This window comes from Lithobates pipiens, unplaced genomic scaffold (assembly GCF_037356315.1).
Source record: "Lithobates pipiens isolate NorthernLeopardFrog02 unplaced genomic scaffold, aLitPip1_a1.2 Scaffold_166, whole genome shotgun sequence".
NCBI classification, from domain to species: Eukaryota; Metazoa; Chordata; class Amphibia; order Anura; family Ranidae; genus Lithobates; species Lithobates pipiens.
In genome coordinates, this window is record NW_027507752.1 from 697,483 (window position 1) to 720,144 (window position 22,662).

At 47.6% G+C, this 22,662-nt stretch overlaps 1 protein-coding gene across 3 annotated transcripts in view; it reads left to right on the top strand.

Moving 5' to 3' along the window:
- Positions 1-4,890: 4,890 nt before the first annotated feature.
- LOC143986498 (vacuolar fusion protein MON1 homolog B-like) overlaps positions 4,891-22,662 on the top strand; it is a 48,023-nt gene continuing 30,251 nt past the window's right edge. The window contains exon 1 of one of the 3 annotated variants that reach the window (XM_077484844.1): positions 4,891-4,971. In XM_077484844.1, coding sequence (XP_077340970.1) covers positions 4,965-4,971 — 7 coding nt within the window. In that variant the 5' untranslated portion in view covers positions 4,891-4,964. Of the gene's footprint in view, positions 4,972-11,091; positions 11,159-11,916; positions 12,026-22,662 lie in introns of those variants that run through there. The other 2 variants (XM_077484845.1, XM_077484843.1) reach the window with 2 other exon arrangements.

Consider the following 22,662-nt stretch of genomic DNA (forward strand, 5'->3'; position numbering starts at 1 on the left):
TTAATCTGTTAATAACCTTAGAAAAAAGTGTGACGTATAATTTAGTCAATATATAAAGTTTAAAAAAAAAGGCAATTTATTCTTAAATATCTCTATGCAGTGGTAAATAATTCTAGAGGAGAGATATACTGTATATACTATTAGAAGAGATATACTGTATATACTATTAGAGGAGATATACTGTATATACTATTAGAGGAGATATACTGTATATACTATTAGAAGAGATATACTGTATATACTATTAGAGGGGATATACTGTATATACTATTAGAGGAGATATACTGTATATACTATTAGAAGAGATATACTGTATATACTATTAGAAGAGATATACTGTATATACTATTAGAGGGGATATATACTGTATATACTATTAGAGACTGTATATACTATTAGAGGAGAGATATACTGCATATACTATTAGAGGGGATATATACTGTATATACTATTAGAAGAGATATACTGTATATACTATTAGAGGGGATATACTGTATATACTATTAGAAGAGATATACTGTATATACTATTAGAGGGGATATACTGTATTTACTATTAGAAGAGATATACTGTATATACTATTAGAGACTGTATATACTATTAGAGGAGAGATATACTGCATATACTATTAGAGGGGATATACTGTATATATTATTAGAAGAGATATACTGTATATACTATTAGAGGCTATATACTGTATATACTATTAGAGGAGAGATATACTGTATATACTATTAGAGGGGATATACTGTATAAACTATTAAAAAAGATATACCATGCATACCATTAAAGGAGAGATATACTGTATATATTATTAGAGAAGAGATATACTGTACATATTATTAGAAGAGATATACTGTATATACTATTAGAGGCTATATACTGTATATACTATTAGAGGAGAGATATACTGTATATACTATTAGAGGAGTGATATACTGCATATACTATTAGAGGGGATATACTGTATATACTATTAGAGGAGATATACTGTATATACTATTAGAAGAGATATACTGTATATACTATTAGAGACTGTATATACTATTAGAGGAGAGATATACTGTATATACTATTAGAGGGGATATACTGTATATATTATTAGAAGAGATATACTGTATATACTATTAGAGGCTATATACTGTATATACTATTAGAGGGGATATACTGTATAAACTATTAAAAAAGATATACCATGCATACCATTAAAGGAGAGATATACTGTATATACTATTAGAGAAGAGATATACTGTATATATTATTAGAGAAGAGATATACTGTACATATTATTAGAGAAGAGATATACTGTATATATTATTAGAGGAGAGATATACTATTAAATGGTCAATCTGGTAAATAACATCAGACTCATTAACTTTAACCCCATTTTGTTAGTGGTCGATTAATCGATTATGAAAATAGTAATCGATTAATTTCATAATCGATTAGTTGTCAATTAATCGATTAGTCGTTTCAGCCCTAGATAACAGTAAAAGCCGGCCGGCTAGATTCAAACCGTCAGTGTGTGTGTAACAACAAGGACATTCTTGTATCACTTCCTGATGTGATGACATCACTCCGTTGATGCTAGCGTTTCGTCCACCAATCAGTGGACTTCCTCAGGATTTTTTGTTGCCAACTACAAGGCAAATTCTCTACAAAGCAATTGGCTGACGGTATAATCAGGAGAAGGCAGAGCTGAATATCAATCACTTTAGGGTTACTTTTACAGTGATGTTTATGACACTCAGTTCTATACTGATCTGCCCCCTTCCCATTTATGATACATGTCCATGATATGCCCTGAGGACTATTTCAATACGGCACTAATGAGAAAAATGCTGGAAATGTCACAAGTTGCTGAGGAAAGCTAATCTATAGGAAGCATTGTGTTTCACCCATCCGTTACTCAAGAATAAGGATGAGCTCCGCCGTGTTCGCACGGTCCACGTGCAGAGCCCGCCAGGAAGTCGGTGCAGCGCTGCACTAATCACAGGCGGTGAGAAATTCCCCCCCCCCCCCCGATGTGCGGCTGCAGAGATCGGAAAATGTCTCACTGCCTGTGATTAGCGCAGCGCCGACTTCCTGGCGGGCTCTGAACGTGGACCATGCGAACACGCCGGAGCTCATCCCTACTCAGGAATTCTAACCAGTAATGTGCTTTAATAGCTCTATGCCACTCATCACCTACCTACTCCATCTCTCATTAATGTGAATGCATACGATCAATCGTTTATTCCAGCAATACATGTGACAATTATTGTCTGTGACTATCATTTCATCATGTTTCATCTCTATTATTCATCATTACACTTGGAAAGACTCTCTTTTAAGATTAGTAGATATATCAGATGTCAGCTTGTTATCAGTTATTCATCCAATCCGCAGCACTAATAGGAACCATTCCTCGTTATCTTCAATCATTTCTTCCATCTGATTTGCTGAGATCCAATCACTGGATTGAATTTTACAGGCTGCTCTACGAATCAGCCAATCATTTCTTCCGTCACATCTCAGCTTCTTCAGTCTAATTTTATGATTTTTTGATTTTTGATCTCTTCCTCATACTGGAGCATTTCTCCCATTGGTTTTCCTTGTTTTGTATGTTTTATGTCATCAAAACCTTTTGGACGGGATCTGTTGTTGTTTTTTCACTCAGATTATTCTGTACCATTTTTTCACTAATAAATGTGATTAGTTTACACTGCTTGCTTCATTTTTGCCTTCTTTACAGTTTATGCTATAAAACCTGTTCTCTTTTCTTCCGTGTTTTACTTACACACAACCACGCCGTATACTCCTCTCTTTGGGTGGGTTATTACCCCGTATACTCTTCTCTTTGGGTGGATTATTACCCTGTATACTCCTCTCTTTGGGTGGGTTATTACCCCGTATACTCTTCTCTTTGGGTGGATTATTACCCTGTATACTCCTCTCTTTGGGTGGGTTATTACCCCGTATACTCTTCTCTTTGGGTGGATTATTACCCCGTATACTCTTCTCTTTGGGTGGATTATTACCCCGTATACTCCTCTCTTTGGGTGGATTATTACCCTGTATACTCCTCTCTTTGGGTGGATTATTACCCCTATACTCCTCTCTTTGGGTGGGTTATTACTCAGTATACTCCTCTCTTTGGGTGGATTATTACCCCTATACTCCTCTCTTTGGCTGGATTATTACCCTGTATACTCCTCTCTTTGGGTGGATTATTACCCCTATACTCCTCTCTTTGGGTGGATTATTACCCCTATACTCCTCTCTTTGGGTGGATTATTAACCTGTATACTACTCTCTTTGGGTAGATTATTACCCCGTATACTCCTCTCTTTGGGTGGATTATTGCCCCTGTATACTCCTCTCTTTGGGTGGATTATTGCCCTCGTATACTCCTCTCTTTGGGTGGATTATCACCCCGTATACTCTTCTCTTTGGGTGGAATATTACCCCCTATACTCCTCTCATTGGGTGATTACCCCTATACTCCTCTCTTTGGGTGGATTATTACCCCCTATACACCTCTCTTTGGGTGGATTATTACCCCTATACTCCTTTCTTTGGGTGGATTATTACCCCGTATAGTCCTCTCTTTGGGTGGATTATTACCCCTATACTCCTCTCTTTGGGTGGATTATCACCCCGTATACTCTTCTCTTTGGGTGGATTATTACCCCGTATACTCCTCTCTTTGGGTGGATTATTACCCCGTATAGTCCTCTCTTTGGGTGGATTATTACCCCATATAGTCCTCTCTTTGGGTGGATTATTACCCCTATACTCCTCTCTTTGGTTGGATTATTACCCCTATACTCCTCTCTTTGGGTGGATTATTACCCCTATACTCCTCTCTTTGGGTAGATTATTACCCCTATACTCCTCTCTTTGGGTGGATTATTACCCCTATACTCCTCTGTTTGGGTAGATTATTACCCCGTATACTCCTCTCTTTGGGTGGATTATTACCCCTATACTCCTCTCTTTGGATGGATTAGTGCCCCGTATACTCCTCTCTTTGGGTGGATTATTACCCCTATACTCCTCTCTTTGGGTAGATTATTACCCCTATACTCCTCTCTTTGGGTAGATTATTACCCCGTATACTCCTCTCTTTGGGTGGATTATTACCCCTATACTCCTCTCTTTGGGTAGATTATTACCCTCTATACTCCTCTCTTTGGGTGGATTATTACCCCGTATACTCCTCTCTTTGGGTGGATTATTACCCCGTATACTCCTCTCTTTGGGTGGATTATTACCCCTATACTCCTCTCTTTGGGTGGATTATTACCCCTATACTCCTCTCTTTGGGTGGATTATTACCCCTATACCCCTCTCTTTGGGTGGATTATTACCCCTATACTCCTCTCTTTGGGTAGATTATTACCCCGTATACTCCTCTCTTTGGGTGGATTATTGCCCAACCCTTTTTTAATTCTATAGTACACGGCCTACACCTATAGCAGGGACAAGCTGAATAGTTTTTTATCTGCAGATCTGTTATCTGTATTGATACTTTGAACTATATTTCTGGCTGAGCTCAGAGTCTTGTATACCTCCAGCTGTGACGTGTTTCCTGTAAAGAGATCCTGTCAGGTGCCCTACATATCTATACACTTATATTTCACTTCCTCATAACTCCCATATCTATACATCCCAAAACAAGATCAGGGCGCCTCAGAGCCCAGCACTCCTCCCTTCCTGTGCTTTCATTTGGTCTCCAAGAAAATGGCTGCCTTCGTAGACCTTTACTTGTTGGTTCCTCATATAACGATCATCCCCCTGAGCGCCAGTATCCGCTCTGATCATCGGCGTGTTCCCATTGGATGGCTACTCGGCGTCATCCGAGGTCTTGTTTCCTGGTTGGCTGGTTATGTTACCGCCCCTCAGCTGGCTGCCTCGGGTTCTGTGGGTGTTGCGCGTGCCCGGGGCAGAGCTGAGCGGCGGAGCGCGTGCACGGAGGGCCCATGTCTGGTATGAGGAGGGGGTGGGGGGGGCTCCTCTGGGTTATTGGGACTACAACTCCCAGCATTAATGACAGAACTATAACTCCCACCGAGACTGGCAGACAGGCGCTGTTCAGGGACTACAACTCCTATCTAGGAACTGCAGGAAATACATCTGACGTCATTACTTCTAGTCAGGAACTCTCAGTGCCAGCCACGGCTCCCAGGACTACAACCCCCAGCATTACCGCTAGACAGAGACTGTGCAAGGACTACAACCCCCAGCATTACCGCTAGACAGAGCCAGCCAGAGACTGTGCAAGGACTACAACCCCCAGCATTACCGCTAGACAGAGCCAGCCAGAGACTGTGCAAGGACTACAACCCCCAGCATTACCGCTAGACAGAGCCAGCCAGAGACTGTGCAAGGACTACAACCCCCAGCATTACCGCTAGACAGGACCAGCCAGAGACTGTGCAAGGACTACAACCCCCAGCATTACCGCTAGACAGGGCCAGCCAGAGACTGTGCAAGGACTACAACCCCCAGCATTACCGCTAGACAGAGACTGTGCAAGGACTACAACCCCCAGCATTACCGCTAGACAGAGACTGTGCAAGGACTACAACCCCCAGCATTACTGCCAGCCAGAGACTGTGCAAGGACTACAACCCCCAGCATTACCGCTAGACAGAGCCAGCCAGAGACTGTGCAAGGACTACAACCCCCAGCATTACCGCTAGACAGGGCCAGCCAGAGACTGTGCAAGGACTACAACCCCCAGCATTACCGCTAGACAGGACCAGCCAGAGACTGTGCAAGGACTACAACCCCCAGCATTACCGCTAGACAGGGCCAGCCAGAGACTGTGCAAGGACTACAACCCCCAGCATTACCGCTAGACAGAGACTGTGCAAGGACTACAACCCCCAGCATTACCGCTAGACAGAGACTGTGCAAGGACTACAACCCCCAGCATTACTGCCAGCCAGAGACTGTGCAAGGACTACAACCCCCAGCATTACCGCTAGACAGAGCCAGCCAGAGACTGTGCAAGGACTACAACCCCCAGCATTACCGCTAGACAGGGCCAGCCAGAGACTGTGCAAGGACTACAACCCCCAGCATTACCGCTAGACAGGACCAGCCAGAGACTGTGCAAGGACTACAACCCCCAGCATTACCGCTAGACAGGGCCAGCCAGAGACTGTGCAAGGACTACAACCCCCAGCATTACCGCTAGACAGAGACTGTGCAAGGACTACAACCCCCAGCATTACCGCTAGACAGAGACTGTGCAAGGACTACAACCCCCAGCATTACTGCCAGCCAGAGACTGTGCAAGGACTACAACCCCCAGCATTACCGCTAGACAGAGCCAGCCAGAGACTGTGCAAGGACTACAACCCCCAGCATTACCGCTAGACAGGGCCAGCCAGAGACTGTGCAAGGACTACAACCCCCAGCATTACCGCTAGACAGGACCAGCCAGAGACTGTGCAAGGACTACAACCCCCAGCATTACCGCTAGACAGGGCCAGCCAGAGACTGTGCAAGGACTACAACCCCCAGCATTACCGCTAGACAGAGACTGTGCAAGGACTACAACCCCAGCATTACTGCCAGCCAGAGACTGTGCAAGGACTACAACCCCCAGCATTACTGCCAGCCAAAGACTGTGCAAGGACTACAACCCCCAGCATTACTGCCAGCCAGAGACTGTGCAAGGACTACAACCCCCAGCATTACTGCCAGCCAGATACTGTGCAAGGACTACAACCCCCAGCATTACCGCTAGACAGGGCCAGCCAGAGACTGTGCAAGGACTACAACCCCCAGCATTACTGCTAGACAGAGACTGTGCAAGGACTACAACCCCCAGCATTACAACTAGACAGGGCCAGCCAGAGACTGTGCAAGGACTACAACCCCCAGCATTACTGCTAGACAGAGACTGTGCAAGGACTACAACCCCCAGCATTACGGCTAGACAGGGCCAGCCAGAGACTGTGCAAGGACTACAGCCCCCAGCATTACCGCTAGACAGGGCCAGCCAGAGACTGTGCAAGGACTACAACCCCCAGCATTACCGCTAGACAGAGCCAGCCAGATACTGTGCAAGGACTACAACCCCCAGCATTACTGCTAGCCAGAGACTGTGCAAGGACTACAACCCCCAGCATTACAACTAGACAGGGCCAGCCAGAGACTGTGCAAGGACTACAACCCCCAGCATTACCGCTAGACAGACCCAGCCAGATACTGTGCAAGGACTACACCCCCCAGCATTACTGCTAGACAGAGACTGTGCAAGGACTACAACCCCCAGCATTACCGCTAGACAGGGCCAGCCAGAGACTGTGCAAGGACTACAACCCCCAGCATTACCGCTAGACAGAGCCAGCCAGATATTGTGCAAGGACTACAACCCCCAGCATTACTGCTAGCCAGAGAATGTGCAAGGACTACAACCCCCAGCATTACTGCTAGACAGAGACTGTGCAAGGACTACAACCCCCAGCATTACCGCTAGACAGAGCCAGCCAGATACTGTGCAAGGACTACAACCCCCAGCATTACCGCTAGGCAGAGCCAGCCAGATACTGTGCAAGGACTACAACCCCCAGCATTACCGCTAGACAGGGCCAGCCAGATACTGTGCAAGGACTACAACCCCCAGCATTACCGCTAGACAGGGCCAGCCAGATACTGTGCAAGGACTACAACCCCCAGCATTACCGCTAGACAGGGCCAGCCAGATACTGTGCAAGGACTACAACCCCCAGCATTACCGCTAGACAGGGCCAGCCAGATACTGTCCAAGGACTACAACCCCCAGCATTACTGCTAGACAGGGCCAGCCAGATACTGTGCAAGGACTACAACCCCCAGCATTACCTCTAGACAGGGCCAGCCAGATGCTGTGTAAGGACTACAACCCCCAGCATTACTGCTAGACAGGGTCAGCCAGATACTGTGCAAGGACTACAACCCCCAGCATTACTGCTAGACAGAGATTGTGCAAGGACTACAACCCCCAGCATTACCTGTAGACAGGGCCAGCCAGATACTGTGCAAGGACTACAACCCCCAGCATTACCGCTAGACAGGGCCAGCCAGATACTGTGCAAGGACTACAACCCCCAGCATTACCGCTAGACAGGGCCAGCCAGATACTGTGCAAGGACTACAACCCCCAGCATTACCGCTAGACAGGGCCAGCCAGATACTGTCCAAGGACTACAACCCCCAGCATTACTGCTAGACAGGGCCAGCCAGATACTGTGCAAGGACTACAACCCCCAGCATTACCTCTAGACAGGGCCAGCCAGATGCTGTGTAAGGACTACAACCCCCAGCATTACTGCTAGACAGGGTCAGCCAGATACTGTGCAAGGACTACAACCCCCAGCATTACTGCTAGACAGAGATTGTGCAAGGACTACAACCCCCAGCATTACCTGTAGACAGGGCCAGCCAGATACTGTCCAAGGACTACAACCCCCAGCATTACTGCTAGACAGAGATTGTGCAAGGACTACAACCCCCAGCATTACCTCTAGACAGGGCCAGCCAGATACTGTCCAAGGACTACAACCCCCAGCATTACCTCTAGACAGGGCCAGCCAGATACTGTCCAAGGACTACAACCCCCAGCATTACTGCTAGACAGGGCCAGCCAGATACTGTGCAAGGACTACAACCCCCAGCATTACCTCTAGACAGGGCCAGCCAGATACTGTGCAAGGACTACAACCCCCAGCATTACTGCTAGACAGAGATTGCGCAAGGACTACAACTCGCAGTATTACTGCCAGCCAGGTCTAATCAGAGGCTTTCTGTCTGGTGAGGAACTACAACTCCCAGCATATCGATCCCCCATCATGTACTTCATCTGTAGCGCTTTGCTTACTGAGGAACTACAACTCCCAGGCGTTGTCCATACCATCATTACAAAGGATCTGGTTGGTCGGGTGATGTCACACGGGTGATTTTGTAGCAGAGATGATTATCAGAGATCAGTAATAGTCGGGAGCGGTTTATCCCCGCAGTCTCTGATTGGACGGTTTCGGGTTCTGCTCTGCTGGAGATCTCTCCTTCAGAAACGAGTTGCTGATCCACAGAGATGAATGAAGAGCGATTTGTCGCCGATTGTTATTGTCCACAACTTGAAATGCTGTTGAATCTCAGTAATAATTGCAAAGGGTCCGCTTCACAACACATGCACTCCAATGCGTTTTTGTTTTGTTTTTCAGCTTTAAAAACGCGTGGATAGTAGGTTATATGTTTTTCAGTGGCGTAGTTCACACCAGTGCAGTCAGTTCCGGGGCTTTCCACTTCCAAAAAAAAAAAAAAAAGTAGAAGATGCTGCATTTTTTTTTCTGCACTGGACTGGAACCTGGTAAAATGCACCGGACCGCACCAAAAACGCATTGGAACGCGTCCTTATTTTAGGTTATGAAAAATGAGGGGGGGGGGAATTGCACTGGACCTGACCAAAATACACATGCAGAAAAGCATCCGAAACGCGTCTGGACTGCGTTCCCATGGCGTGGACTCGCCCTAAGAATGTAAGAGTGTGACCTTCCCAACTAGAACGCAGCCGCTGATGATGTGCTGGGATGACCGCTGTGCGGACACGCTGCACCCCGCGCTGCACCCCGCGCTGCTCCACGCGCTTCACCGATTATTATTTTTGTAATGGAAATTTTGCCACGCTGTCACAAGTTGACGTTTCGTTCAGTTCTTTTGCCCGCGGTGTGGTGTGAGGCGGTGGATTGCATGTCATATTTTAAGACTCCTTTCAAACTGGGGCGGCGGGTTAGTTAGCGGTAAAGAGCTGCTAGTTTTAGCGGTGCTTTCCTGCTGTTATAGCGGCACTTTTCAGAGGCTGGCGGGGTGATTTTTACCCCCGCTAGCGGCCATGGAAAGGGTTAATGGCCTGCATTTTGCTGCGCTGTCAAATTGCTTTGCAGCCACTCCGGCAGAATTGCCCATTCGTTTCAATGGGTGGGGGCGGTGGAGGAGCGCCGTATACACCACCGTATACACCGCTGTATACACCGCTCCCGCAGCGCCCCAAAGATGCTGCCTGCAAGACTTCTTTTTGTTTTTTATTTTGTTTCGTTTTTTTTTTTTCTGTCCCGCAAGTGCACCGCCCCAGTGTGGAAGCACTCAGACTTTCACACTGCGGTGGCCTCAGAGGCGCTTTACAGGTGCAATTTTTAGCGCTAAAACGCCCCCCAGTGTGAAAGGGGTCTGAGGGCACACAGCCGCAATGTTTTGGTGTGAACTGGTCTAATAGGAAACAGCATCTTGCCCGGCCTTGTAGCACAGTCCCAATACACCTGGTGTGAATGGTCCCTAAGACCCCTTTCACACCACGCCGCCCATAGCATCGGCGGTAAAACGCCGCTATTTTTAGCGGCGTTTTACCGTCGGATTTGCCGTGCTTTTACCCCCGCTAGCGGCTGAGAAAGGGTTAAAACCACCGGCAATACACTGCAATAGCAGCGTTTTGCCGACGGTATTATAGCGCTGCCCCATTGATTTCAATGGGGAGCAGCGGTGGAGGAGCGTTAAACACACCGCTCCTTCACCGCTCCAAAGAAGCTGCTGGCAGGACTTTTCCCTGACGTCCTGCCAGCGCACCGCTCCAGTGTGAAAGCCCTCGGGGGATCACACTACAGACAATAGTGCAGCTTCTTTAGGGTGGATTGCAGGCGCTATTTCTAACGCTATAGCGCCTGCAAAACGCCCTGGTGTGAAAGGGGTCTAAAACAAAAGGGGTGAAGTGAATCGAACAATCGAACACCCATGTGACATCTGCTGTACTGAAAACAATAAACAATGGATGCCAGTCAACATTTGAGTTCAAATATATGTATTGTGGTTGTAAATAGAAGCGCGTTCCCTGCATACAGGATGACGGTTACGCGTTTCATTACTAAGCTGATGCTTTAAATCTCATTACTGAACTGTCACTATAAATATCATGGGATTCTGGACAGTCTGATGCCAGGTTGTTGGCACCACCTACCAGGGTGCCCTCATACCATTGGGAGGTGCTTTCTTCTAGTCACTGACTTGTGATGTGTGTGTTGCAATCAGAATTAGTACAATCGAACTGCTTATTAACATTTTTCTTTAGGTTACGTACACTAAGTATAGACTTGGTGAAGAACCGATCCTTATTCACTGTGTACATTGTCTGGTAAGAATAGTATTTTAGACTTTAGTCCGCTGGGGTCATTGTGCCTGTCCTGGGCCCTAGAGGTGTCATTCTGTTGGGACCCCTAGGTGTTAGTGTGTCATTTTTTTTATGTTATCCTCAAACATCTGTACATAATTGCCTGGTGCCCTCAGGGGGCCTGCATGCCAAATGGCCCTGGCGCCTTCAGGGGGCCTGCATGCCAAATGGCCCTGGCGCCTTCAGGGGGCCTGCATGCCAAATGGCCCTGGCGCCTTCAGGGGGCCTGCATGCCAAATGGCCCTGGCGCCTTCAGGGGGCCTGCATGCCAAATGGCCCTGGCGCCTTCAGGGGCCCTGCATGTCAGTCGGCCCTGGCGCTTTCAGGGGCCCTGCATGTCAGTCGGCCTTGGCGCCTTCAGGGGCCCTGCATGTCAGTCGGCCTTGGCGCCTTCAGGGGCCCTGCATGTCAGTCGGCCTTGGCGCCTTCAGGGGCCCTGCATGTCAGTCGGCCTTGGCGCCTTCAGGGGCCCTGCATGTCAGTCGGCCTTGGCGCCTTCAGGGGGGCCTGCATGCCAATGGCCCTGGTGCCCTCATCAATACTTTTACTGTGTTGGGGCTTCAACCTTCAGCATTGTCATGGTACTCTTTACTCACAATGATGCAGGTCTGTTAAGATTCCTGAAAAGTAAATTTTTTCAAAAGGGTGTCTGTTCCACCAACAAAATAATGTGCCATAATAATATAATCCTCCTTTCCACTGAAGAGAAGGAATAAAAAGCACCGGACTCTCTTTGGGTGAGTGCTACTCATTCGGAAGATTGACTGAGTCCCTGCGTGAGACCCCTTAGGAGTGGAATGATGTACAATGCTGTTTATTATTGGGGTTCTGGTGAGTGCTGACCGGTGAAGGAAGAGCACTGGGCACGTTGTGTTTTTGTTTGTTTTTTTATTGCTTCGCTGAGAAGAGTCACTAGAGGAGAACTTCTTTCATTTTTAACCACTTCAATAATCCTACAGCTTGTGGATTCTTTGATTTGCATGAGATTTCTTTTTATACACACTGTGACCATGCTTATTCGTTTTGTTTTTCTTCTTCTTTCAATTCATATATTTATATTTTTTATGATTTATTTTTTAGATATTTTTATTTTTTCACTTTTCTTATTACAATTCTTGTATGAATTTGCACGCTTATTAATTTTATCTTTGCGATTGGTAAGGTTTTTATGCGCTGCACTTGATGATAAAATTCGTTCCAGTTGTGTAACATTATTATACCACAATATTGGGCAACCATGCATGTCAAGCAATACAGTCTTCATGCCAGCTGTACCCATTTCTTTCACTGGCCGCAGCTCTTCTGCTATTTCAGACAGGCATTGTCTTCCTCTGTGTCAGAAAAACTCAGAATATTATGTAAAGTGAGGGGGGGGGGGGGGGAGGGAGTATTTGATCCCCTGCTTGTTTTGTATGTTTGCCCACTGACAAAGAAATGATCAGTCTATAATTTTAATGGTCGGTTTATTTTTAACAGTAAGGGCCGGTTCACACAGGGGGCGATGCGAGGCGACACGACTTGCCTCGCCGCGACCTCAGCGGCGACTTGCAAATGACTTCTGTATAGAAGTCAATGCAAGTCGCCCCGAGGTCGCCCAAAAGTAGTACAGGAACCTTTTTTCTGAGTCGGAGCGACTCGAGTCGCTCCTCTTAGAACGGTTCCATTGTACAGAACGGGGGCGCCTTGTCAGGTCGCGGCACGGCAAGTCGTGTCGCCTCGTGTCGCCCCCTGTGTGAACCGGCCCTAAGGGACAGAATAACAACAAAAAAATCCAGAAAAACACATTTTAAAAACATATAAATTGATTTGCATTTTAATGAGTGAAATAATTGTTTGACCCTCTTCGCAAAACATGACTTTGTACTTTGTGGCAAAACCCTTGTTGGCGATCGGAGGTCGGACGTTTCTTGTAGTTGGGCACCATGTTTGCACATCTCAGGAGGGATTTTTTCCCACTTCTCTTTGCAGATCCTCTCCAAGTCAGTAAGGTTTTGACGCTGATGTTTGCCAACTCAAACCTTCAGCTCCCTCTACATGTTGTCTATGGGATTAAGGTCTGCAGGCTGGCTAGGCCACTCCAGGCTCTTAATGTGCTTATTCTTGAGCCACTTGTTTGTTGCCTTGGCTGTGTGGATTGGGTCATCGTTATGCTGGAATACCTATCCATGACCCATTTTCAATGCCCTGGCTGAGGGAAGGAGATTATCACCCAAGATTTGATGGTACATGGCCCCATTCATCGTGCCTTTGATGCAGTGAAGTTGTCCTGTCCCTTTTAGTAGAAAAACGTCCCCAAAGCATAATGTTTCCCCCTCCATGTTTGATGGTGGGGATGGTGTTCTTGGGGTCATAGGCAGCATTCCTCCTCCAAACATGGCGAGCTGGTTTGATGCCAAAGATCTGGATTTTGGTCTCATCTGACCACAACACTTTCACCCAGTTCTCCTCTGAATCATTCAGATGTTCATTAGTGAACTTCAGACCTGCCTGTTCATGTGTGGAGCAGGGAGACCTTGCGGGCGCTGCAGGAATTCGGTCCTTCATGGCGTAGTGTGTTACAAATCATGTTACCAATTTGGTTTTTTGGTGACTATGGTCCCAGCTGCCTTGAGAATCTTCTCCTGTGTAGTTCTGGGCTGATTCCTCAATATTAATGCGCTCAGCCATGTTCGGATCAAACTCGCTAGGAAGCCATCACTGCACAGCGCTAATCTTAGGTAGTGAGGCATTTCCCGACTGGCAGCTGCACATACACATGCTGCCTAGAATTGGCAGGGTGCAGTCTTGGCTTACTGGTGGGTTTGATCCGAACACACCCAAGCCCATTTTTATTCCTCACTGGTTCACATGATGATTGACACGCCACAAGGTGAGATCTTGCATGGAGCCCCAGACCGAGGAAGATTGTCCGTTTTTGTTGTGTTTCTTCCTTTTGCGAATAATCTCACCAACTGTTGTCACCTCTCACCAGGCTGCTTGGCGATGGTCTTGTAGCCCATTCCAGCCTTGTGTAGGTCTCCAATCTTCTCCCTGACATCTTGGACAGATCTTTGGTCTCCATGGTGGAGAGATTGGAATCTGATTGCTTCTGTGGACAGATGTATTTCATATAGGTAACAAGCTGAGATTAGGAGCACTTCCTTTGCGAGTGCACCTAATCTCAGCTTGTTGCCTGTATAGAAGACACCTGGGAGCCAGAAATCTTGCTGATAAGGGATTACATAATTATTTCACTCATTAAAATGCGTGTGTGTGTGTGTGTGTGTGTGTGTGTGTGTGTGTGTGTGTATGTATGTATGTGTATGTGTGTGTATATATATATATATATATATATATATATATATATATATATATATATATATATATATATATATATATATATATATATATATATATAATTTATTTTTTATTTTTTTAAATGCATTTTACTGGATATTTTTGTTCTGTCCCTCACTGTTAAAAATAAACCTACCATTAAAATTATAGACTGGGGGTCTGGGCAGAAGTGTCTGTGAAGAGCTCCTGCCATCCTGAAGCACATCCGTAGTTTTTATCCCTTGCAACCCTGCCTCGCTCGCTCCACAGACCCCAGAGTCCCCCTAGTTATCGGTGAGCCACCTTGCTCCTTTGTGATCCAGCCGCTCGAGGGACAGTCCGTGGCTCTGGCCTTAACACGGGGAGTAGCAGCCATCTTGCTTTACCCGGCTGCTGTGCCAATGCTGCCTCTCCTGCTCTCTCCTCTCATGGACAATGGAGCCAATCCGCTGCCTACAGTCCTCCTGTTACTGCTCCTGTATGCCAGCCTGAAGAGGCAATAAGGGTCCAGCAAGTAAGCAGCGGCCATCTTGCTATGCCCCGGCAGACACTTGCGGCCTCCCCGTCTCATCTGTGCCCAATTCAGGCCCCATTTGACCACCAGAGCACTCCGGCCTGATGGATCACTGCCCCCAACTGGGATTGTAGCTGGTATCCACCTCCATCTGTGGCACAGGTAGTGGCCGAGGCCCTGACCCTGGTGCCACGTGTCAATTATCTACCAAATGTCAACTAAGTCCCATCAGCTTTGCAGTATCTGAAGATTCTTTCCGAGTTCAAGGAGGGTAAGCTCATCCTGGGTGGAGATTTTAATACCCCTCTGGAGCCACTACTGGACTGCTTCCACCTCACGGTCATGTATTTCATTCCCCAAATTGAGGGATTCAAAATGTGCATTTTACATCTTGTAGATATGCAATTAGCGGACCTCCAGCTGTTGCAGAAGTACAAGTCCCATGACGCATAGCACAGCCACAAGCATGACACCCAGAGGCAGAGGCATGATGGGACTTGTAGTTTTGCAACAACTGGAGGTCCGCTAATTGCAGATCCCTGTTGTAGATGTTTGGAGGGTACTGTACACAAAGTCTCTACTTGACTACATGCACTTTTCTCAGGTGCATCAGACCTGTAGTCACATTGACTATCTCTTGAGTGACCACAGCTGTCTGGATTGGTTTCCTAAGTGCGAAATAGACTCTATGATCTGAGCCGACCATTGCCCCTATATCAGGGATATGCAATTACTGGACCTCCAGCTGTTGCAGAACTACAAGTCCCATGAGGCATAGCAAGACTCTGACAGCCACAAGCATGACACCCAGAGGCAGAGGCATGATGGGACTTGTAGTTTTGCAACAGCTGGAGGTCCGCTAATTGCCTATCCCTGCCCCATATACTTGATGTTCTCGTACCCGTCCACACCAGTGAAGGAGTGGATATGGCCCTTGAATGACTCGTTGCTGGAAAATTCGGAATGTGTTACACATATGTCGGAGACGATCTCTAACTTTTTTGGGGACCATGCACAGGATATCACTTCATTTCCCATCCAATGGCAGTGTTATGTGGAACCATTATTAAGTTATGAACTTGCCTGAAAAGGGACCGCTCGGCCGCTATAGTGGCTGCAATTCAAAAGCTAAAACCTGGAAACTGAACATAAGTGTTCCCCAACAATAGAAATGCTCACAGAGGTTTCTAATGCCCGATCACAACTTGTGGACTGCATGAGACCTCTGCGCGTATATTTGCGGACAAGCTCGCTTTCCACCAATATAAATGCCAAGACAAATGTGGCAGGTCACTGGCACGCTCCCTACACCCAAAAGTATCCTGTACTTTCATCTCCCATATCCAGAGACCGCATGGAGAATCAATCTCCTCTTCTCTTCTCTCCTCTTCTCTCCTCTCCTCTCCTCTTCTCTCCTCTCCTCTTCTCTCCTCTTCTCTCCTCTCCTCTCCTCTCCTCTTCTCTCCTCTTCTAAGATAGCGCAGGCATTCAGTGATTTTATTTTTATTACCCCCAATCCCTGTACAACATACCTGTGGCTCAGTCATCGGGTTCCCCCTCTATTCCTGAGGACAAGTTTGCTTATGTCATGGAAACTGCGCTCCCCACTTTGGATGAGGAAGCCATTAACAAACTTGAAACGCCTCTTACAGAAGATGACGTTGCGAGAGCCATTGTGGGTACACCAACTGGCAAGAGCCAAGGGCCGGGCGGCTTTGCTCCTAAGTTTTATAAACGATTTGCTCTCCTTCTTATTCCCTTCCTCACTAAAGTGTTCAACTCTGTGTCAGAGAGCTCGATGTTCCATCCACAAACACTCGAAGCTCGTATATCCCTTATCCCAAAACTGGAGAAGGACCTGACTTAATGCGCAAATTATAGGCCAATATTTCTGATCGGGGTTGATTTGAAGATCTTTACTAAACTATTAGCCAACAGATTACAACTGATGTTGCCCAGATATTCCTTTATGCCTTTTAACAGTCGATGCAGAGAAAGCATTCGACTGGGTGGATTTGCAATTTCTTTGAATGTCTTTACAACAAATGGGATTGGGAGCTCACGTGATCTCAAGGATGATGTCCCTCTACTTTCTATCTGCTAGGATTAGACTGAAAATCTCTGTCGCAGACATTCTCCATCTATAGTGGGACACAAGGATACCCTCTGTCTCCCCTTCTATATGGGGAACACACTTCACTTCACTTCACTATGGAACATTTAGCTATCGCTTTACGAAACAATCCCTCTGTGCGAGGAATAATGGTCGGGCCCAACCATCCCAAACTTGCTCTAGTCGCAGGCGACCTGCTTCTATTTGTGACACTTGTCCCTGCCCTCGGTGCTGCAGGAATTTCAGAAATTTGGGGCAGTCAGTAATTTCAAAGTGAACTACAGGAATTTTACTCCCTCCCTCCTTAGAACCCAAGCTGATCTATCTACGTACCCATCCATACGGCTCTCATGGCTTGGTAGGATGAACACCCTGAAAGTAGATATTCTCCCCGATTTTTGTACCTATTCCAGACAATTCCTATACACATACCCAATTCCTATTTCTGGAATTTGGGCCAGCTTTTCTAAATTTAATTTGGAATGCAGCCGTCCCAAAATTCCGTAAGGAACGTTATCTCTTCCGAAAACTAGTGGTGGAGCCCCAGATGCTTCTTTGTACCATAAGGCAGTGATACTCGCATACTAGTCTGGTTTCACGACTCTACGACTCTCTACTCAACAACTCTTTGTGTTGGGACCCCTAGGTGTTAGCATGTCATTTTTATGTTGTCCTCAAACATCTGCACATAATTGTCTGGCACCCTCAGGGGTCTGCATGTCAACATCCTGGCACCCTCAGGGGTCTGTATGTCAACATCCTGGCACCCTCAGGGGTCTGTATGTCAACATCCTGGCACCCTCAGGGGTCTGTATGTGAACATCCTGGCACCCTCAGGGGTCTGTATGTGAACATCCTGGCACCCTCAGGGGTCTGTATGTGTACATCCTGGCACCCTCAGGGGTCTGTATGTGAACATCCTGGCACCCTCAGGGGTCTGTATGTGAACATCCTGGCACCCTCAGGGGTCTGTATGTGAACATCCTGGCACCCTCAGGGGTCTGTATGTGAACATCCTGGCACCCTCAGGGGTCTGTATGTGAACATCCTGGCACCCTCAGGGGTCTGTATGTGAACATCCTGGCACCCTCAGGGGTCTGTATGTGAACATCCTGGCACCCTCAGGGGTCTGCATGTGAACATCCTGGCACCCTCAGGGGTCTGCATGTGAACATCCTGGCACCCTCAGGGGTCTGCATGTGAACATCCTGGCACCCTCAGGGGTCTGCATGTGAACATCCTGGCACCCTCAGGGGTCTGCATGTGAACATCCTGGCACCCTCAGGGGTCTGCATGTGAACATCCTGGCACCCTCAGGGGTCTGCATGTGAACATCCTGGCACCCTCAGGGGTCTGCATGTGAACATCCTGGCACCCTCAGGGGTCTGCATGTGAACATCCTGGCACCCTCAGGGGTCTGCATGTGAACATCCTGGCACCCTCAGGGGTCTGCATGTGAACATCCTGGCACCCTCAGGGGTCTGCATGTGAACATCCTGGCACCCTCAGGGGTCTGCATGTCAACATCCTGGCACCCTCAGGGGGTCTGCATGTCAACATCCTGGCACCCTCAGGGGTCTGCATGTCAACATCCTGGCACCCTCAGGGGTACAGAGTCTTGGTCCTGGCACCCCCAAGGTGCCAGTGTATCATTTTGTGCTGGGGCTTCAAATGTCAGCATTGTCCTGGCACACTTTAACCATAAGGATACAGGTCTGTTAAGATTCCTTCCAGTTGTGCAATGTTATACTGCAATTAGGCAACGATGCATGTCCAGCAATCCAGCCTTCATGCCAGCTAGTTGTACCCATGACTGGCTGCGGCTCTTCTGCTATTTCAGGTTGGCATGGTGTTCCCCTTTGTCAGCAAAACTTTTGGGGACTGTAATATGTTTTATCAGGCTGTGTAGTTACTGGTAAAATCTTACCATCCCACTGTGTTGTTATTGGAACGTATTTGTCATATTGGCAGCACCAGCCGGGAAACATCAGAAGTTTTTCTTGTTGCCCAGAGCAAGTGGCAGGCCTCACATGACCCCTGTGTTTGGCTGTAAGTGGAGGCAGCTGACAAACTCTCTTGTGGCTTCAATTACCTCCCCAGGGCCCTGTTTCCTGTTTTTGAATATTCAATTCTTCATTTACTTTCATTGCTTTGAAAATGGGCTGTTACCAGGATCTCATTTTCTTTAGTTTATTAAAATATTTTTCTTTCCTTGTGAATGCGATCGTCTAAATGATCTGATCAGTGATATAAAAAGCTTACGTGTGTGTGTGTGTGTGTGTGTGTGTGTGTGTGTGTGTGTGTGTGTGTGTGCGCGTGTGCGCGTGTGCGTGCGCGTGTGCGCGCGTGCGTGTGTACACTTTTTGAATGTATATGTGCATGTGGGGGCAGCCTGTTTTCTCATTGTGTGTTTATGCTTTACCTCCCTTCTTGGTAGTGCTGCATAGTGATGGCTCTTTACTGTGCCTTTTGTGCAAGCAGATCAAACCTGATAGCAATAGACCCTCTATGAATACAACTGAGCTTATTACACTAGTCCAGGGCTAGGCAACACCCGGCACGGGGGGTCTAAAGCGGCACGCAAAGCCTCTTTTTCCGGCACTCAACTCCCTCCCCATCAGCAGAGCAGCGCAGGGAAGTGTCGGTGAGACACGAATGCATTCCAATTTCAGAATTCCCCACCCTGCACCTGGACTGCACATTGTACAAATGGGAAACATTGTTTGCTTCTCTTTTTTTTTATTTTTATTTTATTTTTTTTAACAGAAAATTTTTATTAGACAAATCAGCATTACATTGCAAAGTACAGTAAATCCGATATTACAGTTGTAGAAAGGAAAAAACCACCTTCATCCAGTAATCATTCTTAAATTAATAATCCAGCAGTACAGATAAGAGGAGTAGCCATTACTCTATCATAAATGCAGGACATCCCCAGCGGAACTTCACAGCCATCATGCAGGTACCTGACATTTGCGCGAGCCCACAGAAGGGGGGGGAGGGGGGCCAGGGAGGAAATGGTCGGAAGAGAGAACGGGGCGGTCAACCCGCCCACCCCCATCTCAGCTCAACTCAAAGTTAGGGGGAGGGGGAACCAAGATCAGCGGACGCGTCTATCCAGGAGGACCAAATTTTATCAAATTTCCCTGGGCATTGTCTACTTTCATAGGTCAACTTATACAGGGGGGAGCACCAGATTCACTGATCTCCTCCACGAGGCAGGGGTAGGGGGGTCTTCGAGTTTCCATCTCAATAGAATCTCGCGTCTGGCATAATACAATGCAAAGGTAAGGCACAGTTTGCAGTACCTGTCCCCCTCAACGTCTGCCAAATGGCTCAATAGTAGGGTTTGAGGGTCGACCTGAAGGTTCGACCCGGTCACAGCATTTAGCGTAGACACCACTTCCTCCCAGTAGGGCTGGATTTTGAGACATGACCAGACCATGTGCCAGAAAGTGCCCACCTCCTGTTTACACCTTTGACAATTGGGGTCCCTTTGGGGGTAAATCCGCGCCAGCCTCTGCGGGGTGAAGTAGGCCCTATGCAGGAATTTAAATTGTATAAACCTTTCTTTCGCAGCTATCATTGTGGGAATGTAATTGTTTGCTTCTCTAACTTTGCTGTGGCTACGATCGTCCACTTTTGTGATGGGGAAGAGATTGGATTGGGTGCAGTTATGCTGGGGGGGGGGGGGTGAGCAGTCCCTGTTTCCAAGAGGAGGACTTTCATTGGCCACTGCTGAAGCCAATCACAATCCTGCTAGCCCTGCCCACCATCTGGAGGAAGATGACTCTTTTGGTGATCTCAGAAGGGATTTCGCTGATTTCGTTTGTGGAATTACTGTTGAGCTTTTGGGAACTTTGAATTTATTCCTGAACCTTTTGTGTCACTACTGAACCCCGGCGCTCTGTGTCCCTTTTAACCTACAGACCGTATTCGGAGCAATGAAAATCACACCCAACTTTTTGCTGCGGTGCAGAACGCCACACCTTTTCTGAGCTGCGGGGGCCTAACCTCTGATCCTGCACACAGGCCCACTGCTTTCAGAGAATACCCCTGACCTGAGCTCATCATTGCGCATCCATTCCCGATGCTTGTATGTGACACGAGGGCTGGATGCGAGAGGTGGATCAGCGGGATGAATGTGCCAGGACAGGTAGATGTGTTTTATCTCTGCTTCCTTTCACCACTCTGCATATCACACATATCATAGATGTGCAGGGAGGTACAGTGGTGGAAGAGATGAGAAAGGGGGTTCAACAGTGTGACAGAAGAGCAGGGGAGTTCAGTGTTGGGGCAGATGAGAAGGAGGGTTCAGTGGTGGGACAAAAAAGCAGGGCGTAGATCAGTGGGGCAGATGTGAAAGGAGGTTTATTGGTGGGACAGATGAGCAGGGGGTTAGAGTGGTGGGACAGATGAGCAGGGGGGTACAGAAGTGAGACGGATGTGCAAGAGGTACATTGGTGGGGTAGATTAGAAAGAGGGTTACAGTGGTGGGGCAGATGAGCAGATGGGTTCAGTGTTGGGACAGATGAGAAGGTGATTCAGTAGTGTGACAGAAGAGCATAGTGATACGGCGGTGGAGCAGATGTGCAGGGGGGTAAAGTGGTGGGACAGAAGAGCAAGAAGGTACAGCAGTGGGGCAGATGTGCAGGAGGTACAGTGGTGGGATGGATGACAAAGGGGGTACAGCGGGGGGGGGGGGGGGGCAGATGTGAAAGGAGATGCATTGGTAGGACAGATGAACAGGGGGCTAGAGTGGTTACAGTAGATCCTTATTTGGCTTCAGTATCAGTACTATATTGGCCCTGGTCATAGACTGTGGGAGGTTACCGTTTTTTCAATTCGTTGAATACCTTCAATTAGGGATGCACCGAATGGGGTTTTTGGTGCCGATACCGAAAATAAATCTTCCTTCATCCCGAAAACCGATACCGAAACAGCACGGATACCAAAATTGACTGTTTAAAAAAAATATTTTTATACAGGAGATGGTCAGAGACTGGGGACGTGCTGCAGGAGATGGTCAGAGACTGGGGACGTGCTGCAGGAGATGGCCAGAGACTGGGGACGTGCTGCAGGAGATGGTCAGAGACTGGGGACGTGCTGCAGGAGATGGCCAGAGACTGGGGACGTGCTGCAGGAGATGGTCAGAGACTGGGGACGTGCTGCAGGAGATGGTCAGAGACTGGGGACGTGCTGCAGGAGATGGTCAGAGACTGGGGACGTGCTGCAGGAGATGGTCAGAGACTGGGGACATGGTACAGGAGATCAATGCAGCCTCACCAGTGCCCATCATATGCAGCCTCACTGTGCCCAGCAGCTTACCAGTGCCCGTCATGTAGCCTGCCTGTGCCTCTCCAGTGCATATAAACATACACATATAAAAACGCATGCACACGCACACACACACGCACACATGCACGCACACACACACGCACACATGCACGCACACACACATGCACACACACACACATGCACGCACACACACATGCACGCACACACACATGCACGCACACACCACAC